The sequence below is a fragment of the Acanthopagrus latus genome, chromosome 4, assembly GCF_904848185.1.
Source record: "Acanthopagrus latus isolate v.2019 chromosome 4, fAcaLat1.1, whole genome shotgun sequence".
Classification (NCBI taxonomy): Eukaryota; Metazoa; Chordata; class Actinopteri; order Spariformes; family Sparidae; genus Acanthopagrus; species Acanthopagrus latus.
The window spans coordinates 6,920,670-6,943,193 of record NC_051042.1 but is presented as its reverse complement, the minus strand read 5'-3'; the positions used below and the strand labels follow the sequence as shown (position 1 = coordinate 6,943,193).

At 40.2% G+C, this 22,524-nt stretch overlaps 1 protein-coding gene across 1 annotated transcript in view; it reads left to right on the top strand.

Annotated features, from left to right (window-relative positions):
• The window catches only part of ddb1 (damage-specific DNA binding protein 1), a 71,053-nt gene that overhangs the window by 45,931 nt on the left and 2,598 nt on the right, over positions 1–22,524 (top strand). Inside the window, exons 23-26 of the mRNA XM_037095345.1 lie at positions 2,531–2,640; positions 8,293–8,462; positions 15,862–15,964; positions 17,578–17,701. Coding sequence (XP_036951240.1) covers positions 2,531–2,640; positions 8,293–8,462; positions 15,862–15,964; positions 17,578–17,701 — 507 coding nt within the window. The remainder of the gene's footprint in view (positions 1–2,530; positions 2,641–8,292; positions 8,463–15,861; positions 15,965–17,577; positions 17,702–22,524) is intronic.

Here is a 22,524-nt window from a genome sequence, read left to right as displayed (position 1 = left end):
CCAGACAACTCCAACATTGCTGCATGGGTTGCCGTGGTACCCTCGTAGGCATCAGTTGCTATGTACGCTGGTGACACAGGAGAAATATAAATCCATCATCATCCGCTCCAAACAATCACGCTGTCAAGTTGTGTGACTATTCACAGAATGTGTTCTCCTCCGTACTGCTCTGCTAGTAGCTGCTCTGATGCGCTGTGGTTTCTCTGGATGTCTTTGCTGTGTGTCGCACTGCGCGTGACACAAAATAAATGTTGAAATCTTATGTGAGCAACCAGAGCGTCCAGACTGAGGCACATCTGTAATCTGATCTGAAATGCATTGCAAACCATCTCAGAATGTGTTTTGGATCTGATTTGCAAAAATCACTTTTAATGTTGTGCTATGATGTCCAGATGCTTCTATCCATCTGGACACCTGTGATGGTCTGACTGTCACCTGTAGAGCATAAGTCAAACTGTGTGTTTTGGTGCGTGACAACAGGATGAGGATATGAGGATTTATACCTTCAGCCGGCGCTTCTGATTGTTGTTTACGTACTCTGATCCATCAAACAATTGTTTATTTGTTCCACACTTAGGGATGTATACCGAGGACCGGTACTTTTTCGTACTGGCTCCTAATTTGGTCAGTACCAGGTTACCATTAAGATTCTGGACAAACGGTACTGTTATCTGTACTTTTTTAAATTGTTAATTTTTTAACTTTTTTTCGATGATTTTTTTAGCGATTTGTGATATGGATGGTTTTTGAATGTCTACCCAACTGTAATGACTACAAACGTAACAACAAACGCCGTCTGCCATGCGGTCACCCGCACTGGTCGCATTTTGAGTCCACCATGGCGCAGTACGGTAGGCAGATGGCGTCGCGAGGCCGAGGAGTTTCCGTGATAATCACATAATCACTCACGACTGCAGTTATATGTCTGTGTTATGAAAACAACAACAGGAAGTGTTCCCAACCAAAGGCTTGGCAGATAAACTTGTGTTTGTCTCTTTTTTGAGATTTGTGTGCTGGTGTCAACATGGAGTGTTTAAATTTTAAAAGAACCGGATGTTATGTTGTTATTTCGGTTCTTGACTTCCTGCCTGCTCCGTCCTAAATTCAACTGAATTGCTGCATCGTGCTCTGGCTTCTGCCAGATACAGAAGTACTGGTTATCTGTTCCGGAGTATTTGTAATTGCATAGCTTTTGTTCTGTTGAAACTTTATTATTACCTTGTGGTAGTAAAAAGAAGGTTGAATCTTGTGAAGTCAAATTACATGTTGTAGTATCGATACATTTTGGTACTGATTAGCAGTATCGGTACTGGTATCGATAAAATACTAACTATATACATCCCTATCCACACTTGCATTTTTTGATCTTCTCTTGGTGTTGCATGTTCTTTTTTTCTCTCTTCAAAGCATTGTCGCTGACACAGACCTCCTAGCCTTTTGATGAGCGATGTGTTCAAATTGATTTGTGGTAGAAAGATGAAGAGATTTGACGACTAGCCATGCACACTGTTTGAACACATGCTGTGAAGCTGTGTGCCTTGGAGAAGAACTTGAATTTATTGAGAAACAGTACACACCTCACTGTACCTCAGAAATGGTTTGTACCTGATGAAAATAGTCAAGATGTTACTTAATGCTTTGCTAAGACAATTTTCTCCCGGCACCAGCTTTGTAGTAAACACACAGATATGTGATCAGTATCAGTCTTCAAAGCAAGTATGTGGATGGTGTGCGTATCTGACCCCTACCGGGTACAGCTGCTGGATAAGGAAGCGGCAACAAAGGAGGAGGAGACGCTTTCTGCACACTGAAATTCTCCGACTGCCAGGTTTTCATCAGGCAAATGTTCACGCAAAACACATTGTATACAGACTCAATATATGTCACTTATTTTTTTGTCGTTATATAGCGTCTTTTACAGTATTTCTCTTTGCTTTGAGTGGCATCGATCTTCTCATACAACTCAGCAATAAAGCACCAAAATGTTTTCTTTAACTAACGGATTGTGATGAATGTCTGGCAGATACAGTGAGCGACGTGGTTTCCTTGGTCTATAAAGGTGTGCCAGAACTAAAAGTTTAGCTTGATTTTATCAAGATGATTGATGTAATTCACTTCACCTGTTGATCCTGTTATTGTTGTGGTGTACTTCACCAGCAGTGATGTGATGCAGTAAGTTACAGCACATATAATATGGATGCAGAGCGAGTTTGTGTGGCTGCTGATCTGATCACGCTACTCACAGTATGCAGCCTGAAGCTAACCTGCACAGACAGAACCAATGTCTCAGGGGGTTTTGATTATTTTCATTTTTCAGTACGTGAATGTCTTCAAGGCTATTTAAAAACTCTACTGCCTTGTACTTACTGTGTTTTGATTCCAGCACTTGTTTTTGAGTCAGCACCTTCCTTCTCATTTATAATACAGTGTTTACTTGGAGACAAGAAGCTTGCTGGTGTTCCTTCTGTGTTCTTTACCATTTTATCCAACTCACTCATGTTTTTTTTGTTTTTTTTTTTGTTTTTGTCAGATTGCACGTGATTTCAATCCTAACTGGATGAGTGCAGTCGAAATCCTGGACGATGACAACTTCTTGGGGGCAGAGAATGCCTTCAATCTGTTTGTCTGCCAGAAGGACAGGTGAGCAAAACATAAGATCTTAGATATTATTAGGGCCCGAGCACGTAACGACCTGCTAGGGCCCTATTGTTTTTCAAATGATTCATATTTTAATTGTTTGTCCCAAATGATCGCATTTGTAACTGCCTGAACATACCCCAAAACTTGCTCAACTTGGGATATATCTCATACCTGCAAAATGCGCTATAATCAAGGAAAGTGTGTTTTGGCTTATAACTCATATACTTTGTCACACATTCATAAACCTTCTATCCACGCGATCAGTGGATTATGCTGAATCTCGTGGTATAGGCCCTGGCCATCTGCACATTGTGGTGAAAACACACAGTCTTGCATATTTTTACGAAATACTGAAAAATGTTCGGTAATTGTGTTTCATTGCTGGATGGCGGTTTGTGCAAAATTTGGTGCAAATTGGCATATAGGTGGCGCTCTGCTCACAGTCTAATTACTGTGAATGGAAGTAAATGGGAAAATCTTCAAATCCTCTTCAAAACTCATTGACTTTGAAGCTCTTCTTGTGCCTCATACTTTGAACTAGAGACACCATTCCAACTTTTAAAGAGTCAGAAGAACTTTTGAACTATTGGGCATGGACTCAGCTTTTTAAAAACTTTTATGGTTTTCAAATCATCACAGTTTTAGTTTTAAGGATTTTTAGCTCATCTTCTGATTTTGTAATGGGTGTGTATTGCATGAGTTAGAGTGTATGACATCATCGCTAGAGTACTGTAGAGAGCATCTACAAAAACTGGAGAAAAAATTCTCTTCAGCTTGATTTGGATCCCACATCTTTTACTTCACATAGACAATGTATATATAGCAATGTAGGAAAACTTATTGGCTTTCAGCTGATGGTCCTATTTCAGATGTAGGACCTACACTTTTGGCTGTAGAAGCCCCAGAATGACAAGCACTCCAGCAACTCCCCCATAAGATGCAAGGTTAATTTTGAGCCAAAATTTCTGGAGGGGAGAAGACGGTACCTGTTTTGTGTCTCGCTCTAGTGCCCACATTTTTAACTCTACAGAAATAAAAAAGACATCATTGAGTTCAGCAATGTCTCCTGTTACTCAGTATATAAATATTTTGACAGTAACCATTCATTTTTTTCAAAAATCACAGGAATTTAGGAGGCATTTTCCCATTCATTCTTATGTGGACATTGTCATCTTTGGTTCTGCTACTGCTCCGGCATATGTGCAGCAAGAAAAACTGTTCACCTTTTTAAGCTCTTTCAGCCATCTTTTAAGCTTTTCTGCCTTTTCACCTTTTTCAAATATTCATCTTTCTGCATTTTCAGCTTCTTCATACATTCATACTGTGCTTTATGTTCAGCTGGAGAACCTGTTTAGCTATCAAACTGTACACCTTATTAAGCTCTTTCAGCCCTCTTACTTGAACCTCAACCTTGTCACTTTTTGAAAAATTCAGGTTTTTTTGCAAATTCTATACCATTCAGCCTTGCTCATGGATGAAAACCTCTGTTTAAGAGTCTGTATGCTCACACAGTGTACTCCTCTCATTATTTGTTCTTTATGTAGATTGCAGGTAGTTCTTCTGACTTCAGCATACATGCCAGAAGGTGGAGCAGCCCATCAAATTATAAAGGAAAAACTTGCTCAATGGAAGGTGTTGCATGGACAAGCCCGACGGCAGCATGCCCTGACGCGCGTGGACGTTGAGAGCATCGCTATTCATCGCTGTTTGCAGCTTTAATTAGGGTCCGAGCAGGGAACCTGCAAGGTCCCTATTTTTTTTTCTAAGCTTTTTTTTTTCCTTTGTCCCAAATGATCGCATTTTTCACTGCCTGAACATACCCCAAAACTCACCAAACTTGGAATACAAGTCACACCTGGGGAAAAATTTTATAATCTATTGTTGTCCTGAATTTCCACCATGAGGTAGCGCTACAATCAAGGGAAGTGCGTTTTGGCTTATAACTCCCATATACTTTGTCACACATTCAATAACCTCCTACCGCCTACCGTTATTTTATTTTTTTCACGAAATGTCGAAATCTACTTTTCGAACTCCTCCCAGGAGATTTTACTGATTTGCACGAAAATTGGCACACATCATCTGTGGACCCTCCTGACAAAGAGTTATTAAAAGAATTTTGGTAGTCCAAAGAATACTCAAGTTATTAGTTAACAACTTCCTGCAGAATTTGTTCTGAACAGGAAGTGCTGCAAGTCTCCACATTGGTGTGGTCAAATGACATGAAACTCAAGTTCCTACTTGCCCTTAAGCGCCTAAGGCCCTGTGCAAAATTTTAGGCAATGACCACAAGTTGGCGCTCTTTAAATTTAAGTAATTTACATCTCCACATCGGTTTGTCAGATTAACGCAAATCTTATTACAATTATTGTCAGTGCCCTCCTGAGGACGGCTGACGAAGGGTTTACCGATCCATCTCTAGATGGCGCTCTGGTGGCCGTCTAATTTACTATTTGCCACTGTGCCCACACCATAACATTTATGGAGAGGAAATTCATAGAGGTGCTATGGAATGGCCCCTGTGACTTACATACCAAAAATGACCAGCAGGTGGTGCTATTTTCAATGCAAAAAAGTTTTTAGCCCATAACTCCCACACATTATGTCACACAATGTTAACCCTAATATCTACATGTTCCCTCAATTCAGCTGAATTGTGTGGTGTAGGCCACGCCCACTTTCGCAATAACTTTCTGTTGTCAAAATCATGACAAATGAAAAAACGTACTTTTTCAAATTCCTCCTAGACGATTTGACCAATTTGCACCAAACTGTACATGTAGCATCTGTGGACCCTCCTGACAAAAAATTATCAAAAGAATTTTGATAGTCCATAAAATACGCAAAATATAAAATACCAAATTTAATAGGTGGCGATCTGGTCGTAGTCTAATTAGTTTGAATGGAAAGTAAATGGGAAAATCTTCAAATCCTCTTCAAATCTCATCGACTTTCAACCTCTTCTTGTGCTTCATGCTTTGAGCTACAGATACCAATTTCACCTTTTAAAGAGTCAGAAGACCTTGAGCTGTTGGGCATGTATTCAGTTTTTAAAAATCTTTTACGGTTTTCAAATCATCACAGTTTTAGTATTAAGTATTAATCTAATTAATTACAGGATTTGTAATTAATTAATCAAATTAATCGCATTTTAATTTCATATCTGCTAAAGGTGCCCAAATAAAGAATTCAAATTCTAGGACATCACAAAATTGGATTGCATGACTAATCAATTGAATACACTTAGAAGAGAAGATTTGAAATCCACATTGTTTTGGTGAAGTGAGTTTCATAAATGAAATTTTAAAGAAAATGGTCAAGCACATCCCAGCAAACCAATTAGGCCAGGTGCATTATTCAAAAATGCAATACAAATACACTTAGATAAATAAAATTCAGAAATAAAATAAGGCTGAGTCTCAAATAGGCACTTAAGCAGACTCTCAATTCAAAATGAGAACTAAAGCTGACTCAATACAGCAATTCAAAATGAATACCAAAGCTGACTAAATACGGCAATTCAAAATGAATAGCAGAAGTATAAGGCTGTGAACAGTGACATAGAATTTGTCTTCAAAATAAGAGCTTTACATTGCACCCCATTTAGAACTGGGTTCTTAGCGGGGGGCTTTTAATTTGAAAGTAGTGACCGTCCTTAGCTTGCTGACACAACAACAAGCTAACACTACCAAACAGCTACAGAGACCGAGGAGACGCTGCATCTCCTGGATCTCTGTGGCTGTCCAGTTGTTCATCTTAATGTCCGCGGATGAAGTGATGGACTGACTGCTTTGATCAGCTGTTTCTTGGTTTTAAAACTCCCTGGTTGTGGGTCGCACAACAGTGCAGGTCATTGACACCTCCGCCCACCTCACTCACAGGCCGGCACATTTCCGCCTCGTTTTTAGATAGCAGGCAAGGTGGAAATAAGTGTACCCTCCGAGGCGGAAAATCGGCTGACCAAAACAGACCCCAATTTGCCGGCCTTTGTCTAAAACTGCGGACCGAGCCGCCAAAAGGATGGGCAAATTGGCGGCTTGGTGCTCTGTCCAAAAACAGCTTATGTCTGTTGTCACCCTGCTTTGACTAGCGACGCAGGTGGGAAGTGACGAACACATCTGGACAAGTTCCTCAGTGCTAGTGCTACCGTGACGTGCCACTGCCAAGTAGCCTACAGGTCATTCAATGGGCCAAATTTAATATGCTCGTGCATTGAATTGCCACTCAGAATCTCAGAATGAATTGCGTTTATTTTTATAACGTGTTAATTTGCAGTGTAATTAATTAATCTAATTAACGCGTTAAACTGACAGCCCTAACCATTACATGTTTCTTGAAATTGTTCACCTTATTAAGCTCTTTCAGCCCTCTTACTTTTTAGCTCTCATCATGCAGCACACCCCATTAGTAAATCAGTTCTTCTCTGATCTGGCTGGATTCTCTGGATTTTTTTCAAGATCTCCCACACAGACTCCCAAGAGCAAGCACAGTAAGATGGAACTTCCAAATCTGTGCCATGAACACTGTGTTTGAGCATGAATGTGACATCATTCAGTGTTTTGAAACCATCAGGGGAGTTTGAGCCTACCACTCTGCAGGAAGCTTGAGGGTTTGTGCGGCTACTGGACGATGATACTTTCAGCTTCTTCCTCAAACTATTTCATTGCATTATGCCTTGTGTTGACATTTTCTTCAGCCAGCTCAAGAAGTGGACCATCAACTCAGTCTTTGTCCAGGGAATCATGCAGCAGTACACACACTTTTTCTGACTTCAGCATACATTATTTAATACCAGCAAGAGCAGGCCACCAAATTGTAAAGGAACAGCTTCTTCATCGCAAGGCGTTGCGTGTAGAAGCCCTGACGGCAGCATGCCCCAAAGTGCGTGGACTGCAAGGGCCCGTTCAACGCTGCTTGCTTAATTTTATATTTGATATTTTACTGTCCAGAGCTGCTCCTCTACAGCAAACTGATGTTTGTGAATCACCTCCATTGATAATCCACTGAGATCAGTGTTGTGTGATTAGATGGCTGCTCCTCCTACTCTCAGTCCATTGATACTTTTTTTAGAACAGCATCGTCAACGCCACTGTGCTTTAATATCATTGTCCTTCCATTTGTTCTGGGAATTATGAGTAATCATGCCACCAAGCTTTTATCTGCTAGGCTGCATTTCCCACTTTAGTCATTTTCTGTTAGACAAGTGTTGATTTCATGGATAGGATGAAAGATGTGCCCTGAAAGTGAGTGTGTTACATTTATGCCACCCCTTATTATCCGCCTAATACATCAGGTCGGACCACTCAATGCTTTTGACCTTTATTTTTGTATCACATTTCTCTTCCTGTTGCGCTCTCCACCTTGCCTCCCTCTTTATTCCCTTTACCTCTCTATCACGCTCTGACCTTTTCCAACGCTTCTGATGTCTCTACCCTGCTTGTTTTTTTGTTTTTTTTCTTGCTTAATCGATTAATCATGCCCCTAATATTCTTACCTTGCCTTTGGACATCTTTTTCCTTTTACTCTTTGATTTGATCTCTCCTCCTTCCGTTGGCTCCTCTGTCCACATTATACAGGTTTTATCCCCCAAAGTTTGTAATCTTTCTTTCTCCCCTCTTTGTGTTTCTCTCCCACCGTCCTTCCCGCTGTCAGTGCTGCCACCACGGACGAGGAGCGGCAGCACCTTCAGGAAGTGGGGGTCTTCCACCTCGGGGAGTTTGTCAATGTCTTCTGCCACGGCTCACTGGTGCTGCAGAATCTGGGCGAGAGCTCCACGCCCACCCAGGGCTCTGTGCTCTTTGGCACCGTTAATGGCATGATTGGTAGGAAGATTTCACACTCACACAAGCATTTACACTCAACACACTCGGGGTACATCCCTGCTGTGGTGGACAGCAAAACACAACAAATGACGTTAGTTGTTCCAGTTCACGTTTTTTAAGGAATATTTCTGCATTTTAAGAATCCACTTATTTGCATTGTTGCCAAGATTTAAATCTGAAGAACAATGATTTACCTTATAACACTGCATGATAAATTAAAAAGGACAAATGGATGGCTACATCCAGGAGCCAATTAGCTTAGCTCAGCTGACCTTAGCTTAGTTTACCTTAGCTTATCATAAAAACAGGAATGAAGAGAAACAGCTAGCCTGGTTTAGTCCAAAAGTAACAGAATCCACCTCTTTGCATCTCCTATAGTTAAATCCAATGGCATAAGTTTGGTCTCAGCTTTGGTAGGGGCACCCCCCCCCTTATTCTGAGTTACCCGAATATATTTAAAAATAATGCATCAATGAATAATATGTAGTCTTTATATGCATTACACTAATTTAACTTAACGTTGTTAGAAAAAATGTTGTATATTAAGGGAATAGCCAAGGTTTAGGCTTTGAGGAACCAATTTGTCTCTCAAAAAGAGAGAAAAAAAACAACTCATGATAAGAAATGTTAATATAAGTTAAAATAAAACCCAAACATCCTCAACCTGCACTACATCTGGATTGGAATTCTAAGTTTCCTGAATGCATTTCAAAATAATGCATCAATGAATAAAATGTCATCTTTATATCTATTACACATATCAAACTTATAAGAAAGAACATTTGAGTAACATTTGAAGAATGCCATCTTGATACCTTTAATTATGCCATTATGCAAATCCAACATTAATTTTCAAAATAACCAGCATGATGTTGAGATAGGTTATAGGTTACAACTGCAGGGCATCCTAAAACAAAGAACTGCAATGCTCATGCCATCTTTATTCCAAACAAAATTGCTAACTGAACATTGTCAACACCTCAGCTGAAACTCTGTCCTGATTCATCATCAGCTGCTCGACATGTGTAGCTTCATAATGCCATTTATCCTGTGTGCAGTGATTCAGAGTTACTAGCCAGTTACTCACTAGTTTAACCCTTGTAATTCCTAACACTGGTTGAAAGACTAGAGGGGACACAGTTAGCATTACATTACAGAGCTACTAGCCTACGTTCACTACACTAATACCTTAATAACACTGTTCTTTTCCTAACTAATGTTAGGCTAGGAGCATCCTTGTTGTGTCTGTTGCAGTCAGGGGGAGATTATTTTAAGCCATATATACAAAAGCTTGATAGAGAAATCTTTACTAAATAACCACAAACTCACTACAGGGACAAATACATCTGAAGTAAAAACAGTAAAGGGAGGGATCAAATGAACTATGTACATTTTTACAAGATAGAGGAACATCCTAATCTGGAGAAAGAGAGAGAGAAGATCAAATGTGACCTAGACTCAGCAGTTTAAGGTTATCGCCGGTAAAGTACCAGTGGAACCGCGAAAGACTAAGAAGTCAGAGAATTAACAGATCCGCGCGGGAGGGGAGAGACCTCGGCGCTGCTTCAGAGGAGCCGTGAACTGCGATGATTCTGAGCAGCATGTGAATCACTATAATATATTTTTCGCCTTTCCCCTGATGATCTGAATAAGTTGCTAAATTTGTCACTCGTCGCTTTTTAGAAATAAAGTCTCTAAGAGGGTCTGAAAAGTTGCTAAATCTAGCAAGAAAGTTGCCAACACTGGGATACCTTCATGTGCTGAGAATGTGATAACCCTTCAGCCAATCAAATGGCAGCATATATAAACGTGTTGCTTTGCAGGTTACACTTAAGATTGCAATGAGGGGGCACGTCGGAAAAATTGTCCTCTACATATGCTTAATACTACCAGTGCATTTGCGAAAAATGTTATAAATGCATAATGTAAAAAAAATTATATATATTTTGAAATACATCAAAAATATTGGTAGGAACAACTCTGTCTTTCCCAAACTTTGGTTGTGACTTGTCCTTACTGACCCTATGCAAACTTACGCCCTTGGTTAAATCATACAAACATTGATTCTTGTAGGTTCAATATGTTCTTTTACTTAAGTGCTGAAATACAAACTTGGGCTTTAACAGCATGTAACATTCTTTACTATTTCTTGCCAGACAGTTTATTGCATATGTGTCAAACTGATCCAGTAAAGGGCCATGTGGCTGCAGGTTTTCATTCCAACCAAGCAAGAACACACCTGATTTTGGATAAATCAGGTGTGTTCTTGCTTGGTTGGAATGAAAACCTGAACACACCTGATTTTGGATAAATCAGGTGTGTTCTTGCTTGGTTGGAATGAAAACCTGCAGCCACATGGCCCTTTACTGGATCAGTTTGACACCACTGGTTGGTTTCCTCTTGTAAGCGCTCAAAGCTAAGTAACAGGATGGTAAATATCCCTCCATAACACCGTGAATTTACGCACTTTACTGGGGTGCCCGTACAGGTTACACAGACAAGATGTATCGTAGGGGTGGCTATCATTATGATTTTACAAAAGAAAGGAAAAAAAGAAGGAAGAACACATACATCAGTCAGTATCAGTTAAGATACTGGCAGGTGGCAAACTAAGCTAAGCAGTTAGAGAACTTCGATTTAGCTTTGCTGTGAAAATCTGTCGTAGCAAGCTCGCGCCTGGTGCTTATTGAAAACAGCGGCGCTGGATGAGCGACTGTGGACAGAGAAGGTTAGAATATCAGGTTTAAGCTTTTTGAACTGGTTTTTTTTTTAGTTTTTTTTTATCACAGGAACGAATGTTGTTGTCATCAGACTAGAGTACACCTGGAGTTAAATGCACCTGGTTCACTTCAATGTTGCGTGATGAATGATAATTACACTCAGATATTAAAAAGAACTAATAAAACAAATGTCAGCTTATTCATGCTAAGGTATTTAGTCTTCGGCCTGTTTAATACCAGGTGCCGGAGTCAATCCTGTTCCCAGTCTTTGGTTCTGCTAAGCACTGAGATACAAGACAGGTTCAATCTATCGGCAATGAGGCAAAGATGTGCATTTCCCAAAATTTCAGACTACTTTTTGTCAGTTCTATATTTTCTTTCCTAAAGGGTTTTTTCCCCAAATCACAAAAACAACATTTTCTCTCTTATCTGTAATAGTGTGAAGCCAATAGATGTTTGCTGATTTTATTTATTTTTTTATTTTTGTTTTGCGGATCCACCGCTGAGAGTTCTGCCAGTGGAGATGATCAGATTTATTTTATTTTATTTTATTTTATTATATTTGTCGAGTTCATAGCATCTTGTGTTTTCAAAGGACACTGTCTTTGATGCTCAGGATAATACCCAGACATCCCTGTGGACAGTTTGACTTTCAGTGGAATATATTTCAAAGACAGCGCAGTAAACCCAGCGAACATAAGAATATGTTTGATCGTAAACTCCTGTAAATAATCTCATGAAAAAGCTGACTTTCAATCGGCATTTGCAGGAACATCATGTGCAGTGCCACCATCTCCACTTGGCAAATGCTCACAGATAGTTTTCGTTTCCAGCTTTTCTAATAATCAGCTGTCTGCAGTAACAAGACTAAAGACCAATTAGGGAGTACACACATTTTTGTCAAAACCATTTATTCAGAACTAATGTCTCCATGTGAGAAAGGAAGGAAGAAAGGGGAGAATTTTACACCTCATTACTCAGATTTAAACTAGTAACGTTCAGCCTGGCAATAACGATGGCAGAGATGAAAAATAGAGTGCAAATCATTTGGACACAGCAGTCATTTACACCCTGCGCTTCCACAGGATTAACACAGCGTGTTATTTCACCTCAGCACCGTCTGTGATTTGTTCAAAAGTCTCTCAGGAAAGAATAGCAGGAAATGAGAACCGTTGTACATTCACATGCGCCAATAACACATAACGGGCTTGAGCATGTAATGAAGAAGAATACCCCTGCTAGTCTTACTGCTCCTCGAGATGCTGTGATATGTTAGATGTTTCTGGGAAGAAGCTGCAGGCCGCATGATCATTCTAACTAAAAAGAAACCAACAAGTGGAGAAACCTCTAATAAACCAGACAGATTATCATTCTGGAACTGATGACAGAGATGAGAACATGATTTCTGAAAAATGTCATCTAATGTCTGATGACTTTTACAATCCTGATCAATCCTTTTAACTTCTGATGTCTCACCTGTTACTTTTCAACATACAGGAGAGAGCTTGGACGGCGGTGAGATAGACAGAAATGGACTCTGTGTCTTGTAAAACAACTTAATGTCACCAAGAGAGGAAACCATTTAAAGTTCTCACGACACCTGATAACATTCAGCTTGATGCTCTGATGATCACACCCAGGTGAAGCTGGTAATGCATGTGTTGAAAATGAGGCCATTGGTTTGTTAAAACTTGTATCTGTTGCAGTCTAGCAGCACTTTAAACATCTCTCAGTCAGCGCTGGAGAGACTCACTACATGTAAAAAGAAACCACTGTAGGTGGCTTGAGTGTTTGTCAGACTCTGATCAGTACAGCAGATGTAAACTGCCTCACTGCTAAGCAACTTCTGTTATCAGCTCCAGGAAAAACGTGTCCAATTTAAAACACATTTGAACATCTTCATGATGTTTCCTGAGGAGTTATTTGATCTGCTGCTTTCTGCCGTTCTCTGATTTTCACAGAAAAAAAGGTGAGGTCAATCTCGGTGCAGTGGGAAAAAGTCAGTGTCTGTTTTTTAGGGATGTGCATCTTCAACACTGAGGCGATACGATACGCATCTCGATACACTGCCAACGATACGATACATTAAAGATTCATATGAAACAACACCGATAAGATACGATTCTCCCACCTACTGCGATAGAGTGCGATACGGTACAGTTTGGTTTAACACAATGTGATACAGTGCATTACAGTGGATTACAAAGTGGTGCAGATAGTTCATGTTCAGTCCTTATTTCTACAGTGTGCTTCACACTTTTAACAGGGACAATGGGAAACTAAAGTCTAAGCAGTGGTGCCTTTTGCTGCTGAATGAATGCAAAAGTTGTACAGATTGACACATGGTTTCACTGCCCAAGACTTCTTTGAAATGGGTCCATATCTCCGACTTTCCTCCAAACTAGCTCAAAGTTAATTCTCCTGTCTTTATTTTTTTCTTTACATCTTTAAGCTCCATGTTGCACTTAAGTTGCACAATCAGTGATGCCGGTAATGCGCTACTCTAATCTGACCACTACAAGTAATCTAACCGTTAATATTTCCAAACCAGTAATCAGGTTAAAGTACTTATTCAAGTCACTGTGCACTACTATTATTTTTGTCATTTTCCTTTGTAAAAATATATATTTTGGCTTTCTTCTCACATCTCAGGGAGTGATATGACGTATAACACAAGTCATGTTTTCTGCACAAGGAAAACTCATGTGTACATCATGCAGCGACACAAACACTAACATTGTGTTAGTAGCAGCACCTCCGCTGTTGCTAACCACTGGAGCTGAAGGAGACCTCTCTGTCACATTATCACCATGTCGCCGCTTCGGGTGAGAGCTTAGATTGGTTATGCTCCCTTTGTGTTTAAGTGCGGCACAGCACATTTTACAGATCGCATTTCTCGAGCTGACCATTTCTTTTATAAAAGCCAAAGTGTCCCCAAACACCAGACTTGTAAGTGACCAGCGAGTCTGTCTCTTCTTCATCCATGCTTACTTTCTCTCTGACCGGCTCAGATTTCAAGCCTGCAGTTTGGTGCTCTGCTCCCCCTGCCTCCAACTCGCGTGAGACGAGACTCTGGCTGAATTGGCCAATGGCGGTCATGGTGATAAGAACGGAAACAAGCACTTGGTCCTACTTGGTCCTTGATGCAACCACATCGTAAATGGTCATACGGATGTACCGATACAAAACGGTGAATCTTACCATCCCTACTGTTTTTAGCGAATTTACCTGTGTTAAAAAAAAAACTGCATATACATATTTGTTAAAATTGTATTTGTTCATATATATGATGATTACGTTTCAGTTGATCAACTCCGGGGTTCTAACTGTTGGTCGGAAAACATGTTATAAATCAGAAGACTGTAGACTCTCTGATACACCAGAGTTACCACTCCATCCAGTTCTTTAATTCATTTTCACCGATAGTGTTCATTAAAACAGGTGAATGGAAGCACATGTAATGTAATGAGACAGAGTAGCCTCAGTGGTTGCATGGACACAAATAATTCCCATTAAACGGATGTCAGACATACAGATGCATTCTATAAGTTCCAGTGTTGTGACATGAAGGGCGTTTTTCACCATTCTGACATTTTATAAACAAAACAATTCAATCCAAGAACTGAGAAAATAATGGTCAGATAAATGATGAATCCATTAGTTGGATGTAGTCGTGCACGCTTCCCAATTGAAATCTTACTGCTTCACTCCTGGCATTGTTCTAGCATACTAGCATGATACTTGCATCAGGAGGACCAAGTCACACTAATGACCTTTTTAATGTTTTCATTGTTGAGCTTTTTATACGGCTGTTGTGAAGTCTTAAAGCTTCTTTCTTATGTCACTCTGATGAGAACAACAGCAACCATCTGCTGCACTGAGCTGCAGATCTGTGCTGATCATGCCTTAAAGGAGAACTTTAAACATGCAGTTTCATTGCTCAATCTACCCTTGACTAGCCAGTACCGAAGACACCCAACCATTACAGGGCTCTGTGAATGGAGCATTAGCATTGACAGCTAACAGCATAGGGTCAGAAGTTTACACTGTGTTTTAAGCTTCTTAACATGCTCCAAATCTTACCCCAAAATTCATGCAACATCAGCAGACACCTTACAACATAGCACTGTAGCGTGTATGACTCAAAATGAATAAAAAAGTAATTAAAACAGTCTGTTTGTGCAAGTGGCCACATACCGGTAGCTAGACCAAACTACTCAATCCGTCGAGCGTGTGCTTAACAGGCTTAACAGGCTATTGTAAGGCTCGTGACTCATGACAGGCTGTAACATGGACATGTACATTATGAACAGAAAAACGAAAATGGTGGAATACGTTTCCGTCTCAACTAGCGAGGGAATAAGCGCACGCTCGACAGAGTCATACACACTACAGTGCTGTGTTGTAAGGTGTCTGCTGATGTTGCATAACTTTGGGGGTGAGATTTGGAGCATGTTAAAACACAGTGTAAAGTTCTGACCCCATGCTGTTAGCTGTCAATGCTAACTCTCCGTTCCCAGAGCCCTGTAACGGGTGGACCAAATGTGTTTGCGTCTTCGTTATCGGCGAGTCAAGGGTAGCTTGAGCAATGAAGCAGCATGATTAAATCGACCAAAGTTCTCCTTTAAAAACAGAGGGTTGTACTGATGTGTCTGTCTGTCTGTCTGTCTGTGTGTTAGGTCTGGTGACGTCCCTGTCTGAAGGCTGGTACAGCCTCCTCCTGGACCTGCAGAACCGCCTCAACAAGGTCATCAAGAGCGTGGGCAAGATCGAGCACAGCTTATATCCTTCTCATGTGTTCACACAGTCACAGTGGCAGAGCCAGCTGCACTGACCACTGTGGTTGTGTTCTCAGCAGTAAACCCTCTGTGTTAAATCCAGTTGCTAATACTTCTTTTGAATGTGTTTGGTCGACATCTCATGCATGGAATAGAATGAATGTGGCCACTCCACTCTACTGTGATTCAAGACCTAAAAACAAAAATGAATTAACAATGTTAATAACTAATAACTGATGAATCGTGAGAAAAAAATCATACATTGCAGCAAAAAAAATGCTGGTCCTTCCTTCATCTGAGTTTGAGCAGATTGTCATGTCAGTGCTGGTGGACATGAAACATTCAGTGTCAGGGTAGAACAGATTCTGTCACATAGCACAAAAAACGACACATGCACAAACAATTGCAAGGTCTGGCAAACTGCTCAATCATGTTTCTATTATGTGTTGTGCCGCAGACAACATCATGCTGCCAGGAGTGAGCTCCAGCAGGGGAGCAGAAATACTCTGCAGACATGTTGTGGATAAGGAAAGATTTGCTAGAAGAGTTGTGGCTCCAGAAACGGCACTATCCAGGCACAGTTAATGGACCAGCCCTTCCAGCTGTGTCCTCCATCACCGCCCTGTGCTAATCACTGTGATGCTTGATTTGGTCTAATTCACTCAAAGCATTTTTTGAGCAACAGTGGCACTGGTTACCGTTCTCCTGTGGGAAAAAACAAAAAACATCTCTTTAGATCAAGACCACTGGCCAGTCATGTGAGAAGCATTGTTCTCTATTTTGTGACACCTTCTCAGTTAAATAATTAATTGTTTAATTGTGAAAATAATTTTTCAGAACGGTCGGTATGAAAATGTAAGTAATGGTCCAGCTTGTAACAAAGGATTTAGCAGATTATCTTGGCTCTTAAAAAGCACTTCTCTAGTCTACTTGCTACTCAAAGTGCTTTCAACATTGGTCACATTCATTCATTAACACGCATTCATACACTGACGGCGGAGGCAACCATGCAAGGTGCCGACCTGCTCTTCAGGAGCGATACAATGTTTCACATTCACAGCACCTTGGGTATTTCTATGCTCAGCTATTCACACACACTCACACACCAGTGGAACAGCCGTGGGCCCAAGGACACTCTGAGATCTGACCTTCCAAACCTGCAGTCATTTTTAACGAATGTTGTGGATTAAAACATGATAATGTGAGAATTCAGGAAACTAAAGGTGATGCCATATACATACATACATACATACATACATACATACATACATACATACATACATACATACATACATACATACATACATACATACATACATACCTGAAACAACTCTGAAAAACTGGTGTTTTGTTTTATGCATCATAAATGTAATGCTTTTGTAAGCTGTTGTCAAAACACCAGTTCTCTATAGGCCCAACAGCATCGAATACTGGATCCTGATGGATTGCCAGGCCTAGCTGCCTTTTCCTCTAACTGTGCAATTTTTTATTAGACTTCCCACACAGCTCTGTGTGTTTCTTACCTGTACCTGAGGTAAAATATGCAATATTGTACCTAAAGTGCAATCCTCAGGCGAAGCAACAGCCTTGCATTGATTTTCCTTGACTCCGTGGCACCTGGAGGTCCTTCCACACAGAGCGTAAGACAGAACAAGCAACGGGATTCATCGACGGGGATCTGATTGAGAGCTTCCTGGATCTAGGCCGAGCCAAGATGCAGGAGGTCGTGAGCACTCTGCAGGTAGGAGCTCATGTTCGTCCAGACTTTGATGCTACATGTTGAACCTTTTTCTGTGCGTCTCTTTGATCCCTATATTCATAAGAGAAAATCTGGCAGAGTCCTGTCTGTTGTGGTGACCTGTTATGGCAACAAATCTTGAAGATAGTTTAATAACTGCAAGACTTAAGCTAGTTATATGAGCCCAACCTCCACTCTGATAACAAGCTTATGATGCTTCTCTTAGAAACGGCTAGTGAGGAATTACATCGATACTGAGCTGTTATTTTTGCATTTGGCTGGAAACAATGTCGAACCTTCAAAGATGCTTCTACACAGTTGCTCCTGTGCTCTATGAGTGAGAACTGGGAATAACCTTCAAAGCATTACTTTTGGCAGAACAAATAAGCAAATTCTGCATGCTGTCTGTCTTTACCATCGCTGGATGTTTAAAAGAGATGACACTTTCAGCTCATACACAAAGACTGTTCCCTGTTCGCCTCTCAAGATCAGCTGCTTAAAACAGTCCAAAATATGTGGAAGCCTTCTTTGCCAACTCCTGTTTAAAGACAAGATTCAACACAAGCTGGAGCATTGCTTTTAATACAACATGTTGCAGCATCAGTTGCTCACTTGCATCCTTGTGAGTAAATGCACTTTGAAACAAGCAATATGCTAAAAACAACCAAGTCACAGTTGGTTGAAATTATCATTTCTGCATCACAGTTTCCATTTTTCACTGAAAAACTATTCATGCTTTTTTATTTCAGTTCACTTTGGACATTACATCTTGAACATTATCTGAAATATTTTACATTAAATGTAGCAGACGACTTACAATAAAAGCACAAAAAGGAAAAGTAATAAGAGTATAGAGTATATTGGAGCAATCTGACTGAAAAATGAGCTAGAAGAAACAAGTGTACAGAAAAGGAGACAATAAAAAAAAAAAAACATACAGGGGAGGGGGGTAGTTGTAGTAACTTTATGATGACTGGTGGCAGCCTTATACCATGGAGTATACGTCTCTACTTAGTCTAAGGATAGTGTGATATGTGCCTTGACATAATCCAGAAAAGGTCCCCATGTCTTGTAGTTTTTTGCTTATCTTTTCAGAGAATACCTTATATTTTCAAATTTGAGAAAGTAAAGTACTTCCTTGACCCAGTGTGTAAATGTTGGGGGTTGACAGTCCTTCAGTTTGACCAAAATCAGCCGTCTGGCCAGGAATGTGAGGAATGCAACACTATTTGATTGTGCCCTAGTTAGACCCAGATGAACAGGGGCAACCCCAAATAGTCCAAGTAAAGGGCTTGGTGAAATTGGCTGTTCCTGGAAGCCTTACATTGTGTCGAAAATGGATGCCCAGTAATGATCTAGCTTTGGGCAAGACCAGAACATATGTATGTGATGCTGGATTTAACTTACATCGATCACATTGCGGATTTGCATCAGAAAACCGTTTAGACAGTCTGAGTTTAGTCCAATGGATACGATGCAGTATCTTAAATTGTAGCAACCCATGTCTTGCACAGATTGATGAGCCATGAACTCTGCTCAAGGCAGTCTCCCAAGATACGTCACAAATGGGTTCCCCAAGTTCACTCTCAGAAATGGATGAGGGTCAAAGTGCTGTCAGCGCACTATAAGTGATTGATGTAATACCTTTGAATGATGAAGGCTTATCCAATATGTGGGCAAAGGAGGTGTAAGTGGGTTGTCTTGGAAATATGGGGGACATGTTCCTAATGAAGTTACGGATTTGAAAAAAGCAAAAAAAAATGAGTTCTAAGAATATTAAAGGTATCACAAAAATATTGGAAGGAGACAAAGTTCAATTGTGATATAGATCTTGAAATTGCTTTAAGCCCACATTGTACCATATAAGGAAAGCTTTATCCATTACGGATGGTTTGAAATAGTGATTGGCATAGACGGTGGATTTAAATTAAAAGGGCTGCCAACCAAAATGTCTCCTTATCTGGGTCCACATTTTCAGAGAAGTTTTGACCAACAAGTTAGTTGTGTTAGCTGGGTATGATAATGAGAGAGGTGCTTAAACAAGAGCTGCCAGTGAGGAGTGCTTACATGACTTAGACTTAAAAAACTGCCAAGAAAGTGCATCAGCACCAGGGTCTTCATATAGCCAATGCAACATGGGGCATGCCCAATAGTAGGATTGGAAATCTGGAAGAGCCATGCCACCAGAACACCTGGGTCACATCAGAAGGCCTTTCCTAGCTCTAGTGGGTTTATGATTCCAAATGAATGACCAAATAATTCTGTCCAATTTACGAAAAAAAAAAACTCTGGTAAGAAAATGGGAATATTCTGAAACAAATATGTACATTTTGGAAGTGTAGACATTTTTATTGAATTAATTTGACCTGCCACCGACAGTGGAAGTTGGTTCCAACATTTTGAGAGTTGTTCAACTTTTGTCATGAGGGAAGGAAAGTTCTCCTTAAAAAGTTTTGAAAATTTGTCTGCACATTAATTCCAGGATATGTAAATGTATAAGTTACTTTGAAAGGTAAGGTGTTGAATGATGATGAACGCGCTGCTTCATTTACTGGAAATAGCTAGCTCTTGGATAGGTTAATTTTATATCCAGAGAGCTTACCAAATGCCTCTAAGATATTCAAGGCTGATGGTAGGGAGTGGGAGGAGTCAGAGAGGTATATCAAGAAGTCATCTGCATATAGGGAGACCCTATGTTCTTGGCCCTCTCTAAAAATCCTGTTAAGTTGTGTTGTCTGGTGTAATGACAGTGCTAAAGGCTCGATTGCAATAGCAAACAGCGGGAGTGACAAAGGACACCCCGTCATGTGCTGCAGAAGACTGAGAAGAGTTCGGATGAAACATTATTTGCAACAGGATCCGTATACAGCAGCTTGACCCATGATGTGAACTTTTGTCCAAAGCCGAACTTTTCTAATATATAAAATAAGTACCTCCACTCCACCCGATCAAATGCCTTTTCAGCATCTAATGAAACTACAACTTCAGGTGTAGTAGACTGTGAGGGGTGATAGATTATGTTAAAAAGCTGACATATATTAAAAAAGGAGAATCTGTTTTTAATTAATCCAGTTTGGTCTGGAGAAATTATAAGTGGGAGTATGGATTCTAGGCGTGTGGCCAGGGCCTTTGCTAAAAGCTGGGAGCACAATATCTGTAAAGAACTGTTCCATCTCAAGAAGGGTGAAGTAAACAACGATATATAGTAGTCTCTAAAGGTAGTCTCTAATTTATTTTTAAATAGTCCCGGGTGACCCCATACTGAATTTCGATTTCTGAGATGACATTAGAGGCTTAGGACTGTCTAAGTTGATGTGCCAGAAGCCTGTGAGCTTTCTCACCAAACTCATCATGTGAATGTCTGGATTTAAGCAGCATTTTTCCTATATCTGCTGATGTAAGAGTCGAATTCTGCCTGGAGAAGAAGGCGCTCCTTAAGCGGGTCAGGTGATGGACCATTGGCAATCTGATTATTAATCTGAGAAATTTTATCAGTTGGATGATTAAAAATCTGTGTGCGCTGTTTCTTAGCAAATCTCGATACGGATATTAACCGACCCCTCATGTATGCTTTAAGAGCCTCCCAGACTGTACAATAGGACACATCTGGGGTGGAATTTGTTTGTATGTAGATATCCATGTTAGTGGTAATGAACTTAATCATATCTTCATCTGAAAGCATATTTGTATTAAATCTCCAGCGTGGATGAGTTATAGGTATATCATTAAATTTCAATTTAAGGGAGAGTGGTGACTGATCTGAGATTACAATTGCTTCATATGTACAAGCCCTTACTAATGGAAGATGTTTTTTGTCTAAGAGAAAATAATCAATGTGGGAGAAGGTTTGGTGAACGTTAGAGAAAAAAGAGTAGGCTCTAATAGTTGAGTTAAGAGAATGCCAAACGTCTGCAACTGCATAATTTTTAAGAAAAATATTTATTGCCTTCACCGACCTGGATGTAGTTATTTGTCTATTGGAAGATCTATCCAACATTTGGTTTAAGCAAGTATTGAAGTCCCTTCCAATTATCAGATGGTGAGAGTCGATGCTCTGAATGGATGACAGAAATCTAATAATAAAAAAAAACTCTCATCATAATTAGTAGCATAGACATTAGCCAGCACAACAGGAGTATTGAATAGTTCCGGTGAAAAAAATGTATCTCCCATTTCTATCAGCAATGACTTCTGAAGCAGTAAATGCAACATTTCTATGTATTATGATAGCAGCCCCCCTGGCCCTGCCATTGAAGAGAATGATAAGTTTGCAAAACCCATTTTCTTCTCAATTTTACATGATCAGAAAGAGAAAGATGAGTCTCCTGGAGGATTGCAATCTGTATATGCATGCTATCTAAATGGGTCAGCACCTTATTGAGCTTAGTGGGTCGACCTAATCCCTTTACCTTCCAGCTAGCAAAATGAATGCAAGCCATGTTTTTAGAGAGAACATACTGTCATATAGTCCACAGCAGAGGTAAAGCCAGAGGTACTGTGGCCACAGCAACACATTAAGAGGGTAAAAACAACACATAAAGACATATTACTACATCAAGCCCATAGTTCCCACCCACCCAAGCACCCCTCAAACATGGGCGCAAACTGACTCTTTGTCCCAACATGAAGCTCTACTAGCTTTAAAGCTGTGTGACCACAGCTGAACTCACACTGTAAAAGAGGGGTGAGAGGAAAAAAACACATGACCTTCAGGTGTGGCAAAGTAATGACTGCAAGACCAAAAAGCAAAGTATGCAGCACTGTCCATCCAGAACCATATTTTAAACGTTTACAGATATGCTAACCATTAGAAGAGTGGAGAGAAT